The sequence below is a fragment of the Zophobas morio genome, unplaced genomic scaffold (genome assembly GCF_036711695.1).
Source record: "Zophobas morio isolate AGI-343-1 ecotype UQ-CSIRO unplaced genomic scaffold, CSIRO_AGI_Zmor_V1 ptg000837l, whole genome shotgun sequence".
Classification (NCBI taxonomy): Eukaryota; Metazoa; Arthropoda; class Insecta; order Coleoptera; family Tenebrionidae; genus Zophobas; species Zophobas morio.
In genome coordinates this window covers 59796-78754 of record NW_026972939.1, presented here as the reverse complement: position 1 = coordinate 78754, position 18959 = coordinate 59796, and the positions used below count along the sequence as shown (strand labels likewise).

At 35.9% G+C, this 18959-nt stretch overlaps 4 protein-coding genes across 5 annotated transcripts; 3 read left to right on the top strand and 1 right to left on the bottom strand.

Moving 5' to 3' along the window:
- Window positions 1–952: 952 nt before the first annotated feature.
- LOC135122030 (uncharacterized) lies at window positions 953–2853 on the top strand. The gene is made up of 6 exons (XM_064046285.1): window positions 953–1422; window positions 1502–1591; window positions 1670–2228; window positions 2291–2372; window positions 2425–2670; window positions 2744–2853. The coding sequence occupies exons 1-6, from the start codon at window positions 1074–1076 to the stop codon at window positions 2810–2812; spliced, it is 1395 nt and encodes a 464-aa protein (XP_063902355.1). The 5' UTR covers window positions 953–1073; the 3' UTR covers window positions 2813–2853.
- A 1555-nt stretch (window positions 2854–4408) lies between these two features.
- LOC135122032 (uncharacterized) lies at window positions 4409–6289 on the top strand. The gene is made up of 8 exons (XM_064046288.1): window positions 4409–4475; window positions 4535–4611; window positions 4682–4792; window positions 4847–4937; window positions 5022–5140; window positions 5197–5324; window positions 5381–5499; window positions 5550–6289. The coding sequence occupies exons 1-8, from the start codon at window positions 4432–4434 to the stop codon at window positions 6211–6213; spliced, it is 1353 nt and encodes a 450-aa protein (XP_063902358.1). The 5' UTR covers window positions 4409–4431; the 3' UTR covers window positions 6214–6289.
- Window positions 6290–15307: 9018 nt separating this feature from the next.
- On the top strand, window positions 15308–16436 carry LOC135122038 (acyl-protein thioesterase 1-like). The gene is made up of 7 exons (XM_064046294.1): window positions 15308–15398; window positions 15508–15610; window positions 15667–15735; window positions 15792–15841; window positions 15901–15999; window positions 16056–16175; window positions 16227–16436. Exons 1-7 carry the CDS (start codon window positions 15356–15358, stop codon window positions 16397–16399), a joined length of 657 nt encoding a protein of 218 aa, XP_063902364.1. The 5' UTR covers window positions 15308–15355; the 3' UTR covers window positions 16400–16436.
- Window positions 16437–16793: 357 nt separating this feature from the next.
- Window positions 16794–18784, bottom strand: LOC135122027 (uncharacterized). Of its 2 annotated transcripts, none has more exons than XM_064046281.1 (2): window positions 18676–18784; window positions 16794–18621 (listed from the first exon to the last, which is right to left on the bottom strand). In XM_064046281.1, the coding sequence occupies exon 2, from the start codon at window positions 18592–18594 to the stop codon at window positions 16837–16839; it is 1758 nt and encodes a 585-aa protein (XP_063902351.1). In that variant the 5' UTR covers window positions 18595–18621; window positions 18676–18784; the 3' UTR covers window positions 16794–16836. The 2 variants fall into 2 exon arrangements, with proteins under 2 accessions (XP_063902351.1, XP_063902352.1); XM_064046282.1 differs by having other exon boundaries at window positions 16794–18616.
- Window positions 18785–18959: the final 175 nt, after the last annotated feature.

The window sequence follows — 18959 nt, the reverse complement described above, 5'->3', positions numbered from 1 at the left end:
AGGATCTTCTTAGTCTAAGACTACATCAGAGAAGCAACGCCTTCGTCGAGCTTGTCAAGACGAATTAGAGGCAGAAAATCTAATTGTCTTAAATAATTTTGCACCGGCCTCAATTTCGTCTCTCATAAAGAAGGTCACTTCTTTACACTTTAAGAAATTTTAAGCGGTTCGTCATTATGGAAACGCTTATAACTGGAATTTTACTGCAATGGGATAAGAACAGTTGCAAGTAATGCTGTATCACCAAATCCCACTGTTGTTAATAATTTTCTTTTCGCGATTCAATCACCGCTTCATCACGCAATTTGTTCTGTCTTGATTCACGCGAAGTTACGGTACAGTTTTTATGCACTGTGATTAATGCGGTTATCTTTCGCAGGAGCTCTAAATTTCTGTCTTCTTGAGCAAGTGCCCAAGTACAAAATTAGTGACCGCTGGGGCGGTTTCTGCCGGGTCTGGTGCTTTGCAGAGAACTGTAATACGCTGTAGGACAATGAGAAGTCAGCACACTGTAGCATCTTAATGTCGTCTATAGAAGGAGTGGTTGGAAAACGAGCATAATTAATAAACTTTTAATATAGATAAATTATTTTAAATTATAGTTACTTGTGATTGTCATGACTGTAGTTGTGAGTTATAAAACTGTGACAAAAACAAAATTTTTTCTTGAATTAATTGCAGCCTACCTATATCTAGAAAAAAAAATTTTTATAAGGCTCTTTTCGAAGTATAAAAATTAAATTGGCAAAGGTTTGACAAAGGTTTGGCAAGGAACGAAGCACAGGTTTATAGTTAGAAAGTTAAGTATTTAATAAATTACATAAGCATTTGCTAAGCTTGCCAAGTAAAAAAAGTCCATTTTAAGTTTCTTTTCGGTATTACGTGCTAATTGGCCTCGAGCTAATAGCCAGTAACGGCTCTAACTCTCTACTATATTTTATGAGCACTTAACTGATGCAATCTTTGCAACTATTAACTTTAAGCTTTGCTTATTAGCTTCACTTCACTTTCTATAGTAACTTAACTTAGCTCGTTTTTCTTTTTCACGCTAAAGTCGGCTCGACCTTCACTTTATGAATACATCCAGGCATCAAGGGGTCGGGCCTAATCTTCCTTTTTTAAGAACAAGGCCTCCTACTCAACAACATAACACTCCTCTTTCGACTTTTTCTTTCGAGTCACAGCAGTCGACACAACCTTCTCAGCATATACTTCGAAACTCACAATCTAAGCCTAAAGCCTATTCTTTATCAACACACTACTCTCCTTACAACTTATCAATACCCGTTCCAACGCAACAATCCTCCTTTCCGACTTTAAATCACCACGAAGATGGCCCTATAAATCATGCTCACGAAGAGCTTATAGAGCGCTCCTTTTCTAATAATCGGTTTTTGAGTGTCAATACTACGAGATTGCAAGGTTTCTTTTATAATGTTATAAAGTGAATTCTTTTGTTTGTTCTTTACTCTTCCGGCTTTTTACTTTACATTCTTTTTAGATTTTCACAAGGCGTCACTTAAATCAGAATTTAGTTTGTATAATGAAGACTTTCCCGCGTTACCCGGCACCTCCACGGCAAATTCTATACGTAAATTCATTGATAAATTTAAAATAAATAACTCGTTTTCAAGTCTATCTATTATTTAGTGTCATTTTTTTAACTTAGATTTTTCTATGAACTCGCCGTCGCTTCAGACACAAACACGGGCACATCAAGACCCTTCAGCCCCTTCAGATTCAATCGAATCTCTCGAATCGAAAACTTCAGAAACTGAAAGGAGCACTCTCTCGATGCACCCGCCCACACCTCCGTCGACTCAAAAAAAGAAATCGAGCGACTTAAAAAATCAGTGTTTTTCCTCTGCAATCACCCTGAAGAAGTATTCTGCTCCTCATAAGCACCCTCCCTCTTTATTGAAGTCTTCTCGCGCGGGACAACCCTCTTATAAGGCGCAACAGCAGTCTCAGTCTGTAGCGTCGGTGGCCTCGCAAATCCAGCCGCCTCCTTACTATAGACCCGCCCCGTTCCAGCAGGGTCTGACTACATGTACTTCGCATTCCCAGCCGTCGCGTTCGTTTGTTGAGCCAAATAACTTCTCGGGCCAACAGGATCCTTATGGCATGCACGGTCTTCTGAGAGCCCTTCAAGTGGCTGACACGGATTGGAATTTACTAGCATTAGGCCTGGACTTATCTACGCTGGGTCTGAACTTCAATTCAACAGAGTAACCTTTATCCTTCTACTACGTTATGCTTTTTGTGTCCTGTTAACTAGCGCACTGTGTAGCTCACTCATTTCTTCTGGGACCAGCGCCTCGCCCTCAAACCCTGAAGATGAATACAGGGCCCCCAGCTGCTATATGTCTGTGGTACACTTTCTTCCATGGGCACTTGCCTAATAACCAAACACCTCTTTCACAGCCGCCTGCACTCCCCCTCGCCACCTCAAAGATTAAACATTTACCAGAGGAGTGCTTGTTTTATATATTCTACGCTATGCCGCGTGACGTTTTGCAGCAGGCGGCAGCGGCTGAACTGTATAATCGAGACTGGCGCTTCCATCGTACGTTGAAGCTTTGGTTCACTCGCATGATGGATTCGGGACAAACTGGCGAACCTCCTGAGAAGAGCTCGTTCGTATACTTTGACGTGGTCACTTGGCAGAAAGTAATAATTGCGTTGCATATAGACTAAAGCTTTACTAACTTTTCCTTGTTTACGGCACCGCCTACCGCACCAGCAAATAAAAAAGGACTTTCTCCTGTCCTACGACCTAATAGACGACGTAAAACTTGCGCTTCCCTCGTGAATTTATATGATGGCTGTAAATATCCTACTTTGTTTTTAATGTTAAATACCGCCGCCTGCCCAGTTTCCAGGCACAACGTATATTTGCTTACATTCCCACTAATAAAAGTTGACATATTTGCTCCAGTAAGTTTACTACAGTTTTTAGTACAAACTAAGTTATTTCAACATTAATAAGCCTGACGGGAGGAGGCACATGTTATCAAAACGGTTTTAGGTCTCTAAGCTCTAGTTCTAAATATTTTTCAGTAGATAACAAAACCTTATTTAGTTGTATGACTCTAAAAGTTTTGTAGTCTGTAAAAAAAATATTTAAGTAACGTACTAAGCTAAATAATACAAGTTGGCCATAGCTTGGAGCCTGGTCACCCAAACTTATTATTGGGGGCAAGAACACCTCTCCCCTTCGTTCTAAGACGTTTTGAGTAGTTAATTTCGCCTCCATAACTTTTAAAATTATTGTCTACTTAAAATATAAGCCAGAAAAATTAATTACGATGAAAGTTAGTAGTACGCAATGGAAGCTGAACTCATTTACTTCTTTATCCTCCTTACACCAAATCCGGGATCAAGATTGTTAAACTTTTCCTTCCTCTTTGTTCGTGGTTCGCGCAAGTATAAAGCTATTTATTCAAGTATACTCAGTAGCGCAATACCCCTTTACCTAATACCCTTAAGCTAAATATTTAAATATTATAGCAAACTAGCTAAAAAATTTATAAACCTTCAGAATGGTACTTGGAAGCTACATGTACTTGACGGCTAAGCCCTAAGTAAGAGTTCCTAATAAGGAACACAATTATAAAAACCTACTTTACATAACTTTTATTACAAAACATAAAATCTTTGGTTCGAAGTTAAATGAACACTTACTCATATCCGTAATCATGTAAGTACATAGCTACCAAAAGGACTAATTAAAAGTACTATAATTAACAACAACTTTTTATAAAACCAAAAACCTAATTCTTTAGTGTAAACACCATAACAATGCTGTAAAGATACATCGTACGCGGGAGCCCTTTTCACTCTTCGTAGACAATCAGAAAAAATTATAAATTGAAAGTTGTTACTTTTTGATAACATTTAACCAATACTTCGTGCGTAATAAGCTCTCTGATTGGTTCTTTTTGCTTTCTATATGTTTCAAGACTATACAATAATCCAATCCAAAAAGGTGCAGTGTTTCTAATGGATAATCCCTTTTAGTTAAATGTCTGGTAATTTGAAAAGTAGCCACTCTTTCGAGCCTTGATAAATATAATATGCAAACTAAGCAAATAACTGTACACTATAGTCCACCAAAGATAACCGAACTAAGTTATTCGTACGAATATTATTAGTTCCATGAGTAAAATAAGACGCCTTTCATCTTTTTGTAACAAATTTTTTTTTTGATGCAACCATCGATTATATTTTTATTTGTATTTTTTTACCAATTTAGCATATGGCGTTCACTCTAATTTTTTAAGTAAGAATATTGGCTAGTAAATTATTTCACGTGGTTATATCAGATGATCTTAAACTGGAACATCAATACACGGTCTGCTATTGTTATCTTAAACATTGTAACCGTAAAACCACATACACATTCAAGAATTCGTAGACTGCCTTATAGTAATGCCCCGGCAGCCTGTCACTCCTTTTTTAAGGAAACTTTTTCAGTTATTATTATATTTTAATTACGTTGCTGAAGATATTTACCTTAGTATATATTTATTAGCATGGTTGATGATGAGACCACTGACAAATGCATAAAATGGATGAATTCAGGTGACGGATTTGTGCTTCTTAATACAGGTTTATTTGTTATCATTGGTATGGAAATATATTTTCTTACTTATTTTATTAACTATTTCTTCATTGAAAGACGAATTTTGTAAAGATATTTTACCTCTATACTTCAAGCACAACAACTTTGCCACTTTTGTGAGACAATTAAACATGTATGACTTTAGTAAAGTGGCCTTGGTGGATTCTGGTTTGCTTATTTTGTAATCACCTCACCCACTTTGGCATTTCACTACACTTGTAGGCGTTGTTCAGGTAGGCGACTTTCACACCTGGCAATTCCGCCATCCATTTTTTCAAAAAGGTCATCCAGAACTTTTAAAAAACATCCGCAGGTATTTGTAGAGCGTCTTTATTAATTTTATATTTCTTTTTAGTAATATATAGCGTTTTCTGAAATCTTCTATGTTTATTACAAGAAAGAGTTACCTACCGCCCTCCGAAAAGCAAAAATATTTAACTGCCGAAGAAGATTCAGGTGTTGTTTCTTTAAACAAGAAGTTTGAATACTTAGAAATGGACAACTTTCAACTTGCAGGTATTTAATAATTTAAGTTGTAGGTTTTTTCTTTTTTTTTTCTTTTTTTTGTGCAGAAATGGTGCAATCCCTTAAAGCTGAGAGTGCTGAACTTCGAAGGCAGAACCGAGTTCTTTTGGAGCGCAGTGAGACTGCCGTGAGTCAAGCGCACGAACTGCAGTTGACAGTTGAAAAGATTCTTAAAGTATTTTTCTACAATCTTCGTTTCTGCAGTGGGGAGCCTAACTTTTTTTCGACTAGTTCCTTGCTTCCATCTACTCTCCGGAGTTTGTTAAAGCACAACTAGAGCATGCTGAATGCTCCTCATTCGGTGGCAACCTTAGCGGCGTGCAGGCCATAACAAATGGAGCTTTTCTGGGGTAAAGAGCTTTATTTTTTTTTATTTTTGTTAATCTTACTTAATTTGTAGGGGTTCGGGGGAAGGAACCATCAACCAAGAAGTCGATGCTCTACCCTTACCATCTCTGTGCAGCACAGAATTGGCTCCATCAAAAACTCTCTGGCACAACTCCCCTTTGCTTCGTTCAAGCCAGCTGAGCTTGGATTTGGGTGGCGCCCACAACTGGTATGATAAAAGTATTAGTGCTGATGCCAGCAAATTAAGCCGCTACAGCAGCAACTACAATAAAAATAACAAACTGAACAAACTTACTAATAGTGATGTTGTGAGCGTTAACAGTAATAATATTCTTTCTCAAAGCCTTGTTAGTTCCTCCCTTGAGCTTTACGACGGCAGCGTTGCCAGGGCTCACGGTTTATTAAAACGCGATGCGGACCAAGTCTTAAAGAGTCCAGTGTTTTTCCCGAAGGCTAGTGAGAACAGCAAGAAAGTCTGTGACGATGTCATTCCCAACGACACTACCGCGGAGGCTCTCCCCCGCCACGACTCTGCGCCGTCCGCCTCTGACACGGACGTGGAATTGGACGGTTTGAACGATCCGCCGTACGACTTGATGTTGGCTTCTGATCCCTCGCTCTCGCAACTTTATCCTATCGAGTCAAGAGATAAGTTCCCCTCATCTTCAGAAATAGAAGCTTCTGAACTTCAAGAGTTTGACTTTTTGTTAAAATAGTTTATAATATAGTATCAGACTTTTTCAGCTATTGGCTTTCGTGTATAGAATATACAGCCTTTAAATTGATAATAATTCCGTTAATTTTATTCGCTGCGCAAGGATTTAAATAAACTAATATTAAATCTTAATTATACTATATATAATATCTTTTTACTTTGTCTGTAAGCCAGTAAAGCCTTATGGGGTTTTTGGTTGTCTCTTTACTGCATGTTTGTTCTCTTTCGTCGCGGGCAACTTGGTGGAAGGCATAATTCTTGAGATTAACTGTTGCAGTGTTTATAACGTCAAAGATGGCTAAATATTAATTTAAAAACTTATTATAATACAGCTCTGGAAAAATAGAATTAACATTTGCATAAACGTTTTAAGTTTAGAACTATAAACAAAAAAGTTCGTTAATTATAGTAGCAAGATAAATATTTTTTATTATTAGGAAGCCGTAATTTACGAACCCATCATACTAATTACTAAGATTTATAGCAAAGTTTTTCTCATTAATATTTCGACCTTGAAGTTTTAAGGAGTGAAAAAACCGAATGAAGCTACTATTAGCTAAGACACTTTACGTGGGAAGGCTGTATGATAGTAGTTGGCTATACCCCTCTTTTTAAGCTTAACAATTTTAATATTTTAATTAGTAGAAACGGGTTTTCATACACAACCAGTAACTTAAAAAAAATGCAGAAGGCGAGATAGAAGCTTACCAAAATAAAATACTACCCGTGTAAACCTTAATATCTACGCACACTTGAACAATAATTTATAAACTGTAAGTTTTATCAGACGTTTCTTTTCTCTGATTTTTTAGTTTCGTTTTAACGGTTATCATGACTTGGACTGCAATTCAACTTTGGAAGCAGAAGACTAATATTTAGCTTTAAAAGAGATCCTCATATTGCAGACAGCATTAGATACTAGGAGATTTCTAGTTATACCAAGGTAATTGCGGTTTGCATTTTTACATTTACATGTTTGTGCCCTTTTACATAGAAAGCTCGATTTTAAATTATGTTTGTTTGTTAAAGAGTCGTTAGCTCTACCATTTTGTTCGTTTCTTATTTATTCAGTTAATATCTTAATTCTTTTCTTAAATGTAGTTGAGTCCTTTTTGGTTTATTACATTCTCATACGTCAATATCCGCAGACAGATACTGCAATCTACAACGCCAACGCATCTCAATTTTGTGAAAGGTAAGTGTTACAGATTGGATCAATTTAAAAAAAGGCTTGCTTGTTGCCAAAGTTTCGTTAAGCCATCATTAAGCAGGTTAATTACCACCTTTTAAGTAAATTTTATTTTTAGTTGAGGAAAAAGAAAAGAATTGTTAAATTTAACTAGTGTTGTTAGTAAATACGTATTTTGTGAAGAAGAATAAGATCTAAACACTTTTATTTCCAGCTTATTGTCTACTTTATATAATAAATTTTTATCGAAGCAGGACAATTAAAAAAAAAGGGGCATCTTTTTCTAATGGCGTCCCTTTGTCTAGAAAGGGAGTAGGGCTTTTTCTAACTTTACACATCTTTGTCTTTAGATGCTCCTCAGTTTTCATTCCATCTTTACCTAGCAACGGTAAAAGCTCTTTGCCTATGACAGCACTTTATAGTTTGTATGGTTCTTACTATTTTGCCAATATTAGGGTTTAGGATTAGGGTTAAGGGGGGCTACTATTATAAAATAATATTTAAAAAGTTACTATTATAAATATTGTCGCTACTGGATAGGTGCTCACCACCCTATCTTACAAAATGTCCTTTTTTAAAGTCTAAGGCTTGTCTAAAAGTTGTAATGCAGGAAAAGAATTAGTACCTGTAATAATTTTAAATGCTTAGTCTCTTTCCGCATTTTAAGTCTTTAATTTTTTTTTTATTTTTCCAGGTAGTGAAATATTGCTTATAAGGTTTCTATTTATCTTACCTGAAGTTGCTTTCGCAGCAAAATAAATTGCCACCGAGTTCATACTGTTTTATAATGCGGAAGAAGGGCAAGTTACGACCGCCTATAATACATGTATTATTAGTGTAGGATGTATTATTAGTGTAGGCATATATATTGCTAAAAAGTTAATTTTTTTTGAATTAAATAGCAGGTTTGTAAGAGAAAAATATCTGTGCACAACCCCGTTCCTCCATACTTTGTTTTTGCAAATATATTTTACCTTTACAGATGATTGTCTAAGGTGAACTTGCAATAATGCCTTAGTGGAAAGTTCACGTTTTTTTTCTTGACTAGCTTGTTCCATTTTTATTGCCGAGTCGTTGTATAGGAGCAAGTATTTATTATATTTTGTTTCTTGGATGGAAATGGCTTTATACAAAGTTCTAAAGAATCTTATCAATAAATTGTATTTCGAGTTTTATTGTGCAAATTCCATTAAATTTTATACCATTTTGGAGCGTTTCAAGAAAAGAGCTTTTCCTTAATATTTTTGGTTGTGTTTGTTCTGCTTAACACTTTTGTGCCTAAATGTTATTTTAATTTTGCACAAGTCTATTTAAAAGGAATATACATCTTTATTGCCTGCCCGTGTGAAGCTACTATTTACAAATATTAATATATGGACGCTTGCATACTAAAGCCGATCATAAAAAAGATCTTTAGCCGCTTAACTCGTATTTCCCTTCTCCAGAAGGGGTGTACGCTCCCGAAGGGCTGGAAAAAGGCGGATATATAGGCTATTCCCGCCCCGCCTTGGTCAAGTGTGGTAGAACGTGCTAAAAACCCACCGGCAAAGACAGTAACAGATACAAAAACCCTGAGACCCCCTGGAGGCCATTTAGCAAAGCGCCGGGGAGCCTGCGTTACCGCAAAAGTTTTATAAAAAAGAGATATTTATATGCATATTTAGTGCTATCCAATTTGCAGCTTATAATTTAATACCAGTTAAAAAAAAATTAATAACCCACATGATTAAAACGCAAATCCATATTTTAAGTCTACATTTTGAACACCGCAAAAAAAACAGTGGTGAGATAAACAGAAACTTCAACAAATAAATTTTTTGGGGTGTGTTGTTGATATGATCTAACACTCACCGAACGCGATACATTAAAAAAATTTTACCGAAGCTAATGCCATTAGCGTTACCTTCAGTGGGAACAACTTTTAAACACCAGTACAGTTGATCGACTTGTATATATATATGATAAGACTCTTATCGCTTAAAAAGAAAATGTACCCTTTAGTTGGAACGGAAAGCCTGGGTAACTGATCAGTCTTTAAGTTACTAATTAAATACGTAGAGCTATCATATTAGAATTGAGAGTTGAATTCATAGCTCAGTAGTTAAAGAGTATTAACGCGCATCTCAAGGTTGAAGTTTGATGTCTTTGCGCTTTTTTGACGTTTTTATCAAAGACTTTTTTCTTCTTTTTCTCGTATAATTCCTGTTTTTCTTCTAAAATTTTCTTATCATCAGTCAGTTTACTGTGTTCAGTGTAATGCCTTAATAAATTGCCCATAATAATTTCTTCTTGGAGCTTTTAACAACTAAATGGTTTTCTTATAATAATTCGTTATATTTTGCTGGCATTTTAAAAAGCATTAAAGTAGGCAAACACGCCTAACACGTTGGGCAATGTTATTACAATAAATATATCCTCCCAGCACTTCATTCCCATCCTACGTGCCGTTCTAAACACCTTTTTGTTAAGCCTTCTTTATAATCTTAATGGCCCTCTCCTCCGCGACTTTCTTTTTCGACCTTTTTGTTTGCGTATTAAACCTCGCTCTCAAAATTGTACTAGGAGAAGTCCGCCTCTATGGTTTTTTTATTTAACGATTTTCTTCCACACTAGGCCAATTAACGCGATTCCGCCCTTGTAATTAGTCTTTAAACGAGGTCATTGACTTTAGCGGAGGAATGCACTGATAAGCATTCGTAAGTTAATCCGTTGCTCTGATTATATATTTAAAGTATAATTGACTCAGGCAATCTTATAAATGCCATTTACCAAATCATAAATGAAGTACAATAATAGGCATAATGGAACGTTTTAAGAGCTTTTTATAACAATACAGTTGTTTTACAGACAGACATACTAAGTATATTAAACTAAAGTCGTATAGAGAAACTTTTTGAGTATTATTTATCTGAGCTGAAAATTTTATATAAATATTTAATTTTTAAGGTTACCGGCATTATAAAGGATTCTTAAATCCAAATTAGAATTTTAGATTATGATATGTTGAATTACACAATTAACAAATGTTTACTTCAACAAACACAAGTTATAATGAATGCTTTTTATGAGCATAATGAATTCACATTACTACAAGCAGCTCGAATATTTTTATTCATATTTTTAAAAAATTGAGTTTTTAAGGCCTAATAGATAACCTCTAAGGCACCTTAAAAGGCTTATTATACAATATACTTTAGTTTGTAAATCAAACTTTATTTTTTATTAATATTATTGAACTCGATACTTTAATAAATGCTTTCCTGCCCCATCAAGGTTGGGCGTCCACTTTTTGGTTTGGTGGGAATTCTAATAGACAATAGTTGCAACTACTCTATTTGAACAAGTTTACATTTTGTTGCTAGTAAGTTAACCTCTGACGTTGTGTTTTATGAAAATCTTTCTCATTTTATAAATATCCAACTTCAAAATTTTAAACGTGTTTACTAGTTTAAAAATTAATACCATTTAAATAAGAGAATTTAGATTTTCAAAGGATTGTTGCCTGCTCAAAGTAATCTTTTTTGGTCATTTTTGTTTTCCCATTTTTAGAATATATCATTTAACTCAACAAAATTTTTTAAAATGACTTCTTAAGTATTACTTGTATAAATTTTAAGCAGATTTTATAGCAGCACTCTAGTTTTATACAAGCATTTTCAAATCCATTGGGGTCATATATATACATATATTAGACAATACTATTTAGCTTCATGACCCAAGAATACAGCTAGCTAGGCCTATCCAAGTGCTACGAAGCTAAAACTAGTACAGCAAACACTTGCTCACTATCAAATGGTACTATTTTGCCAGTAGAAATGAAGAGATAGCCTAGTTTTTAACTAGGTTGGTATCTAAATGCACTGGGAGTACAGGAACAGGATATAGTGCTATTAACATCTCATGGTACAACTCAGACATGCCTTTTGCACGTAGTTATTCGCAAGAAAAGGCAACGTAAGAACTATCACTTAGCAGTCTACCCAAAGTTCCATTTAAGATTTAACGAGCTCACATTTACATATTAAAATAAATGAATTCAGGGGGCACTACCAGTATACAATGCGTAAGTTAAAAAACTTTAAATTGAAAGAATAGCGAGCCCTTCTTGCGTTACTCGATTAGTCTAGAAGTTACAAAACTCAATCATTGGAGCGAGACAGCTCTCGCATGTGAGTCACATAGAGACCAGTCCTACGTATGCTACTAACCGTACTGCCTCACCCTAAAACATAGGTACTATGGAACCTACCGAAGGCCGGAAGCCCCGACGCCTTTTTACCAATTAAAGTGCATACCTTTCGATACGATTAATTATGGTCTAGAAGCTATTCGCAGTACAACGCTACCCTCAGAAAAGAGTTGAAATCAGGAAGGTACCATAGTCACACAACTTAGGTTTTTTAGTCAGAAGTCCTTCCCAGCATCAACTCGGACGATAGATTATCTTACTAATAAAATAACCTGATTAGACAGTAACCCAAAAAAAGTTTAACAGTAAAGCCTAAGCAGCGTAGGGGGTGACAGGGTCCGAGGTATTCTTCTATATACGCTGCAAGTCATTTTTAGATGGCACCTAATCAGCACCTTCAACTGTAACTCACGGGAAGTTTCAGGGTTGCCGGCAAACGCGCAATTTAGGCCGCTTAACGATAGCGACCTGGGGGCGTTGTAATAAATCAGTACTTCTAAAGAGTGTACAACACTGAGCGTCAGCTAGCAAGAGAGAATAAAAAGGTAAAAGCTACCAGTCATATGCCTTGAAAGAGAGACAGCTTTACCACTAATAGCCCAACCTACATAACTGAGGGAGAACCCTAAGCTTAGATAGCTGACGCCTACGCAGCTCAATGAAGGATGACCGCGCAAGAAAGCGTTTAAGATACAGACAGATAATGAAGTATTAAATATAGAAACGCTGAAACACGCGCAAGCGTCGAGATACGTCTATCAATTAACGTATCTATTATACAAGTCCGGTGAAGACCTTAATAATGAAAAAAAAAAACTCTAATAAGGACAAAATAGTGTTATTCACTAATAAAATAAGGTTGCAAGGTTTAGCAGCTTCCATGATATTTTGTTATACATAACTAGCTTACGACACCCCTTTAAATTTATAATTTTTCTTTATTACAAATAAGGTATAATTCCGAGTAAAATAAAGGTTAAATAGTAATTCTATGTTGAAAGTAACTCATTTTAACAATACCATTCTCAGCTTGTTCGACTAAAGGAGAGTTCGATTGTCCAGGTCATAATACCTGTTATCAAAAACGCGATAAATCGCGCACGTTTCTCAACTAATTAACTAAGTATAAAGCTTATTGTAGTGGAAGAATGAAGTAGAAAGCTTCACTTAAAAATCTGAGCTTTAAATTAATGAGCTGAATCCTTCATCTAATTTGGTTGCTCCTTTTTTACATGATGACTTCCATTAATCGTTAACTTGGACCTGGGGCTGTATACTAGATGTGGTTGGTTTAATTTCCAGAACGAGTTTTTTCCTCCCAGGTATTCCTCGTTTGTTAACCGGCCTACGGTGATGTAAGCAAATTAACACATTAACGTCTCTAAAAACTAAGCTGTTAAAGTCGTTACGTACAAAATAATACGGACTAGATTCGACCTCGTTTATCCTATGTTGTTTTTTAAAAGTGAGATCGTGTTGGCCCGTTCAAGGCGCATACAATTTAAATAATTTATCGATGCTCTCCCACCTTCAACCTAAAACCAATCGTTAATGCTAAGCACTCCGAAAGAGTTTAGAAGCCAATATTGTTAGTGAGCTTAAAGTATAAGGCATTATTAAATTTTAAAGCTAATTGCAAGTTAGCTCGACTAAAATTAAGATTACTCCCTAGTTTAAAGTCGCCAGTGTCTCCCCGTTCGATTGAGAAGGTTGTTTCATTTTGGAAGAAGAGAAGACTCTTTTTTATTATCCTATATAACTATAAGGATGGGACTTAACTTGGTAAAGCTAAAAGGTTTATACAGCTTGCTTGGACTCATTCTAAGTATATACTAGATAATAGCACTGTTTATAACAGTTCTAGTCCGATACCAGAATAAATTCGATATAGGAACTAGCACCAGTAATCAGAGGTCGAACCGAGCCAAAGGACAGAGCGAACAGTACGCCCAGCCCAAAGCTGGCCAAGAGGAAAATAGTACAATTAATATATACATTTACAACGTATATATAGTAACGATACTGTTAACCAGTCTATAGTCTAACTCTGAAAAGCTAAGGGGCTTATCGTTCTCTCGTAACGTCATCTTTGTGGTCCCACAACTAATTTCTTAATGTGCAAGATGTAAAGTAGGTACCTGTAATTATCCTGGTTGTTATTCCACTTCTCTTCCTATAATAGCACCAGAAAGGAAGGATCGAGTCTATGATAGCAAGACCAAACGTGCTTACTCTCCAGGGGAAGTACTTGATTGCTCTTCCTGTTTTCTCTTGCTCACTCCTAGGCAGACAACCAAACTTAAGTTAGATGGTGGAATTGACCTGAAATTACAGCCAATCAGTACCTGATGGAGTTGAGGTCAAGGACCTTAATGGACTCTCCATTCGTCATTACTAAGCCCCTCTCGTAAGGCTAGATTGTTGGCTTGTTTTCCTCAAGGGGAATGAAAAGCAGGTATATCCAAGGGAGTAGGAAGAGTTCGAATTGAAGTTCTTTTTCCCTAGGTATGCTTAAGAATGAAACTGAACCATTGACTACACTGGAAAGAACCAAGGTTATACCACTTAACTACTCAAGCATTTTTCGTTAATAAAGTTCTACGTTAGTATGACAAAGTAACTGACTAACACTCTAGAAATGCTAGCTACAAAAGTAGAACAAAAAAAAAATAGTTATGTTTCTCATAAGTGCCAAGCTTAGAGTTTTAGTGGAGGTTCAACTAGATTTTGGCTTTTAAGACTGTAAAGAGGTTTAACTATGCACTTTTTATAAAAAGGGCCACAAGTAACTTAAAGTTGGTGGTATTTTCAGCTATTGAGCAAAGGATTTAAAACTTATAAAACTAGATAAATTGAACACTTTAGTTGGAGCCAAAATTGTTATGGTTCCTCAGAATAAATAAATTGCTACAGAAGAATTGCGATTAGTTAAGTAGAAAAACAGCGTAGCTAACTCTTTAAATTTACTAGCGCAGTGGGTTCTTAAAATAATTGATTTCTCTCTGTATACATTTTAAGTGAGTTAGCAGGTTTTTGTCATGTAGTTACACTAAGCGGAAACTCCTAATAACTTATATGTTATCATTTTAAGTCAGCTCTTTATCTATTAAGGATTTTTAAATAATTTTTTGGACTTTTTAACTTATCAAATCCAACTGTATATTTCTTTTTTAATAAAGAAACAATTATGGATATTAATTTCTGTTTTTTCTTAGGTTATATTAATAGTACAGTTTTAAAATTTTTTCTCACTAATAGCCCATGGTAAACCAAAAATTGTTGGAAAGTTAGCTTCTACACTTTTTTTTTTAGATAAACTAATATGAGTTTGTTAATATTGGTCAAGCAGAACAAAGCTAATGAAAAGGTATGCATTAATATTCTATACAACCCCCTCATTTATGAATAACCTGATCATCTTTAAAGCGAACATTTTGCATCTTAAGCGTCTGTAAGAAGAGCACGTCTCCTTTTAAGGATTTGTGATTTAGGCGATTATCTTGGCTTTTGATGTTTCTGCTTGAAAATTGATATTTTCTAAAGTTTTAAAAAAAAGACCTATCTATGAAAATAACAAGCCTTCTGTGTTGCCTGTTCCAAATAATAGTTTTGAGCAGTATGTCTACTCACTACTCGTGCCGCCCACCACGTTCACTGCTGTAAAACTTCAGATTTGAATTTTCGTTTCAGCGGTTAGCTAAAAAAAATACTTTTGCACTCAAGTCTTTGCCGACTGAACGATATTTCAACTTTAAGTGATCAAAAATGCTTAGTGCCGTAGTGGTAGGTCCTAAAGGTTTACATAAAGGTGCTTAGCTGGTCTACTTTCCTCAAACATAAATACCTAGTCTTTTACGTGATAAACTATTTTAAATTAGGAAAATTTCTTATCCTTTTTTCTTGTTTAAATATAAAAGCCACTTTAATTTTTGCGCACGGTTTGGGAGATTCTGGTTATGGCTGGTCGCGTACTTTTGAACAACTGAATCTTAGCGGCATTAAATATGTTTTTCCTAATGCGTAGTACATTATTCCAAGACCACACATGTTTTGTAAACATTAAGCCTTTCTTTTAGGCCCTCTATACCTGTTACCTTAAATAATAATATGATTATGACGGCTTGGTACGATATCTATCAGTTAAGGTTGTCACTGCGACTTAAATTTTTTGGAGATTTCCTACACACATTTTATGTTATAGTGAAGAAGCAAAAGAAGATGAAGAAGGGGTGAAGAGAAGCGCCAGAGAGAGTAAGTTTTGTTACCTAATAAACCATTTTGACCTCTTAATAATCCTTTTTGGGCTTTAGTTCATAAACTTATAGATCATGAAGTGGAAACTGGACTTGCTTCTAACAACATTTTTATTGGAGGTTTCTCGCAGGGGGCAGCAGTTTCTTTGTATGCTGGTATATCCTTTTTCTTATATTCTTCTTCCTTTCTTAGCCTTTTTTTTGCTCCAAAGGAATTACCTACCCCGGTAATCTTGCCGGTCTTATAGCTCTTAGTTCGTACTTTCCCCTTCGGCGCCAGTTTACCTCTTTTTCTGTTTCAAATAAAGGCGTTAAAATTTTTCAGGCGCACGGTATTTTTATATATACTTCTGAACTTAAATTCCTTCCTTCACTTAAACTAGGAAAGTACGACGACATTGTGAGTTACGAATGGGGAAAAAAAAGTTATGAATACCTAAAGAGTCTTAACTTACCAGTAACTTTTAAGACTTATGAGAATTTGGGACATCACTCTTCTGCAGAGGAAATGGCTGACATAAAATGTTTTATCCAAAATCTTATTAACAACTTTTAGAGTTGTCTTTTCGCCCTATATAATTAACTCCTTGTTAATATTAAAAAACTGCATGGACTATTATCACATTAAAACATTCGCACTTGTTAGAAAACGCCTTACTAAAAAGTTGCTTTCATTAATAATACTTTCCTATAATAATTAATAGTAATAATGTGCACTTTGTTAACTATTATTTTAATATAAAAGATTGTAAGATAAACAGGTAAAGAAGCCTATTAAACTCATGGCGCACCTATGCATTTCAAGAGCTTAATTTGGAATTTTTTATTAGCATAATTTATCAGGCATACTGCAAACTACAAGATAGTTGGCCCAAAAATAAATTTATCCCTTTTCCGTTATTTATAAATATCTTTATACTCTTATAAAAGTTCATGTGATAGTTTGCTATACAAACTTAATACATAATTTTATTTAATTGGTAAACGCTTAGGCTATTGGGTGTTCCACCATCTATCGTCTTCAAGCGAGCTTAGCCAATCTCCGGTAAAAGCGTTATTATCATCTTTCTCAACCCCACTACCGTTGCTATTATAATTTTCTCTCTCGGCTTGGTAAGGACTTAGTTTACTGTCCTTTACCCCATTTAGCACTTCTGGTAGGGTTATGTCCACGCTAGCTAAATTGCTGTCAACTCTTAGAGAGCCTAAAGTAAGTAGGGGATTCTGTGACTGGTCGTTTCCATTTAAAAGCTCACCACCTGAAGGGTTGTTTAAAAACGATGAACTTGGTTTAAAATTATTAAAAAGTTCCGTCCCCATCAGCGCATCATTTTCGAGGCTTGAATTAAGAGGCGACATGAGTGGGGAGTGAAACGGGGAAGCTAAAGGTGAACTAGCACAACTACTAATTTGTTGCACAACTGGCGAACTAGACGCGAAGACCTTCTCAACGTTAACAGTTTTGGCCATTTTTAAGCGATTTGAGTTGCGCACCCGCTTCATTAATTTTCCAGTCGTGTTAAACTTTTTACGCGGACTTAAATAAGTGCCGTCGGAGGTAAAAGAATTCGCGAAATCCGGATTAATTTTCCAGCGAACAATTTTTTTGCCATTTGGGAAAACCTCCATGTCTTTTTGAAAACAGCGATTTACTGATAGGTTATGGCGGACACTGTTCTGCCAACTAGACGACTTGCGAAGTTCAAAGTAAGGATATGCATTTGATATAAACTCATAAATTTCGTGCAACGTTAGTTTTTTCTCCTTTGAAGCGAAAATACTTTGGGCTATCAAGCTTGCGTAACTCAAAGAAGGCCGGTGGGCCTCTTCAGTGTGACTTGAAGCTACTCCTTTTTCGCGTGGTGCCATTGTCTTATTAACATTGTTAAGCATCTCGACTCTAGTTTTAGACGGACTTGACTTGCAGGTCTGTAGTTGGTTATTTATAGCAGTTTTCCTTAATTCTTCGTTTCTATCACTAATTAAAGGAGGTGCGTAAACCATGGGATTAGATCTATCTGCTACTGTGCAATTCGCAGGAAACATTGAAGGCGCATTTTGAGTTGGGCTGTTTGGGCTAGAAAAGCTCGCACCATAGGGAGTGTGTTGAACTAAAGTTGGTGCAACTACTTGTCGCATGTAACTATAAAGTGATGGCGGCTGAGCTAAGACTTGTGGTGGTTGCTGAGATAGGAAGGAAGAGTTTAGACCCTCTTCCTGTAAAGGAGCATTTGATATAGGAGTAGAAGGAAGACTCGAACAGTATGATTGACCCCGGGATAGCAGGTGGGACACCCCGGTGGAACTTGACAAGGGAGGCGGAGTAGCTTCCCGGCCCAGCTGTTGGCTAAGGTTATTATGTTGTTGAAGCTGATACAGTCTTTTTAGGTAAATTTCTAAATTTTCCTGGTTAAGGGGTTTCGCCTCTTGAGTACTCGTTACGTTGAGGGAGCTAAATTGAGTATGAGGAAGGTTGCTTCCAGAGAACTGCTGATACTGAGACAAAACTAAGTCACCTACTAAAGAGGTTTGTTCCGTCTCAAATATCTGGTTTCCATCCTTTATAAAATTATTTGCTGAAGTTTGCTGCGCACTACGTTGAACAAAGTTATCATACGGTAAATTGAATTGGTAAGCTGGTACTATTTGACTAGTAACTAAACTTGAATAGTTAGAGGTGGAAAAAGGAACAAAGTTAGAAGGCTGTACAAATCCTTCTAAATTTTCCGACTGGTCGGATACACTTTTCATTTAAATTTAATAGGCTCTAATGCTAAGCTAGGATCATAAATCGGTATAAAAAAAACAGTGGCTATGATATTAAATATAAACCTTTTTAAAAAAAACCCGTTAAAATTTTTAAAGATTTCTTGCAACCCACTCGAACAGGCAGCAACCTCTCGGGAGCCAAAAAATTAATCGGAAGCAGTGAAAGCTGACGTCAGCCCACCCTCTCTTACAGGACACCAAGGTAGAGGATCTGAACAGGCCAATTTAACTGTCTGGGATAAGATAATAATATTAGTAGTGCATTTTGAGGTCCTCGTGAACATATCAAAAAGCGAGCTTTCATCATGACGAATCATAGTCCAATTTTAAGTATATTTGTGGTTATC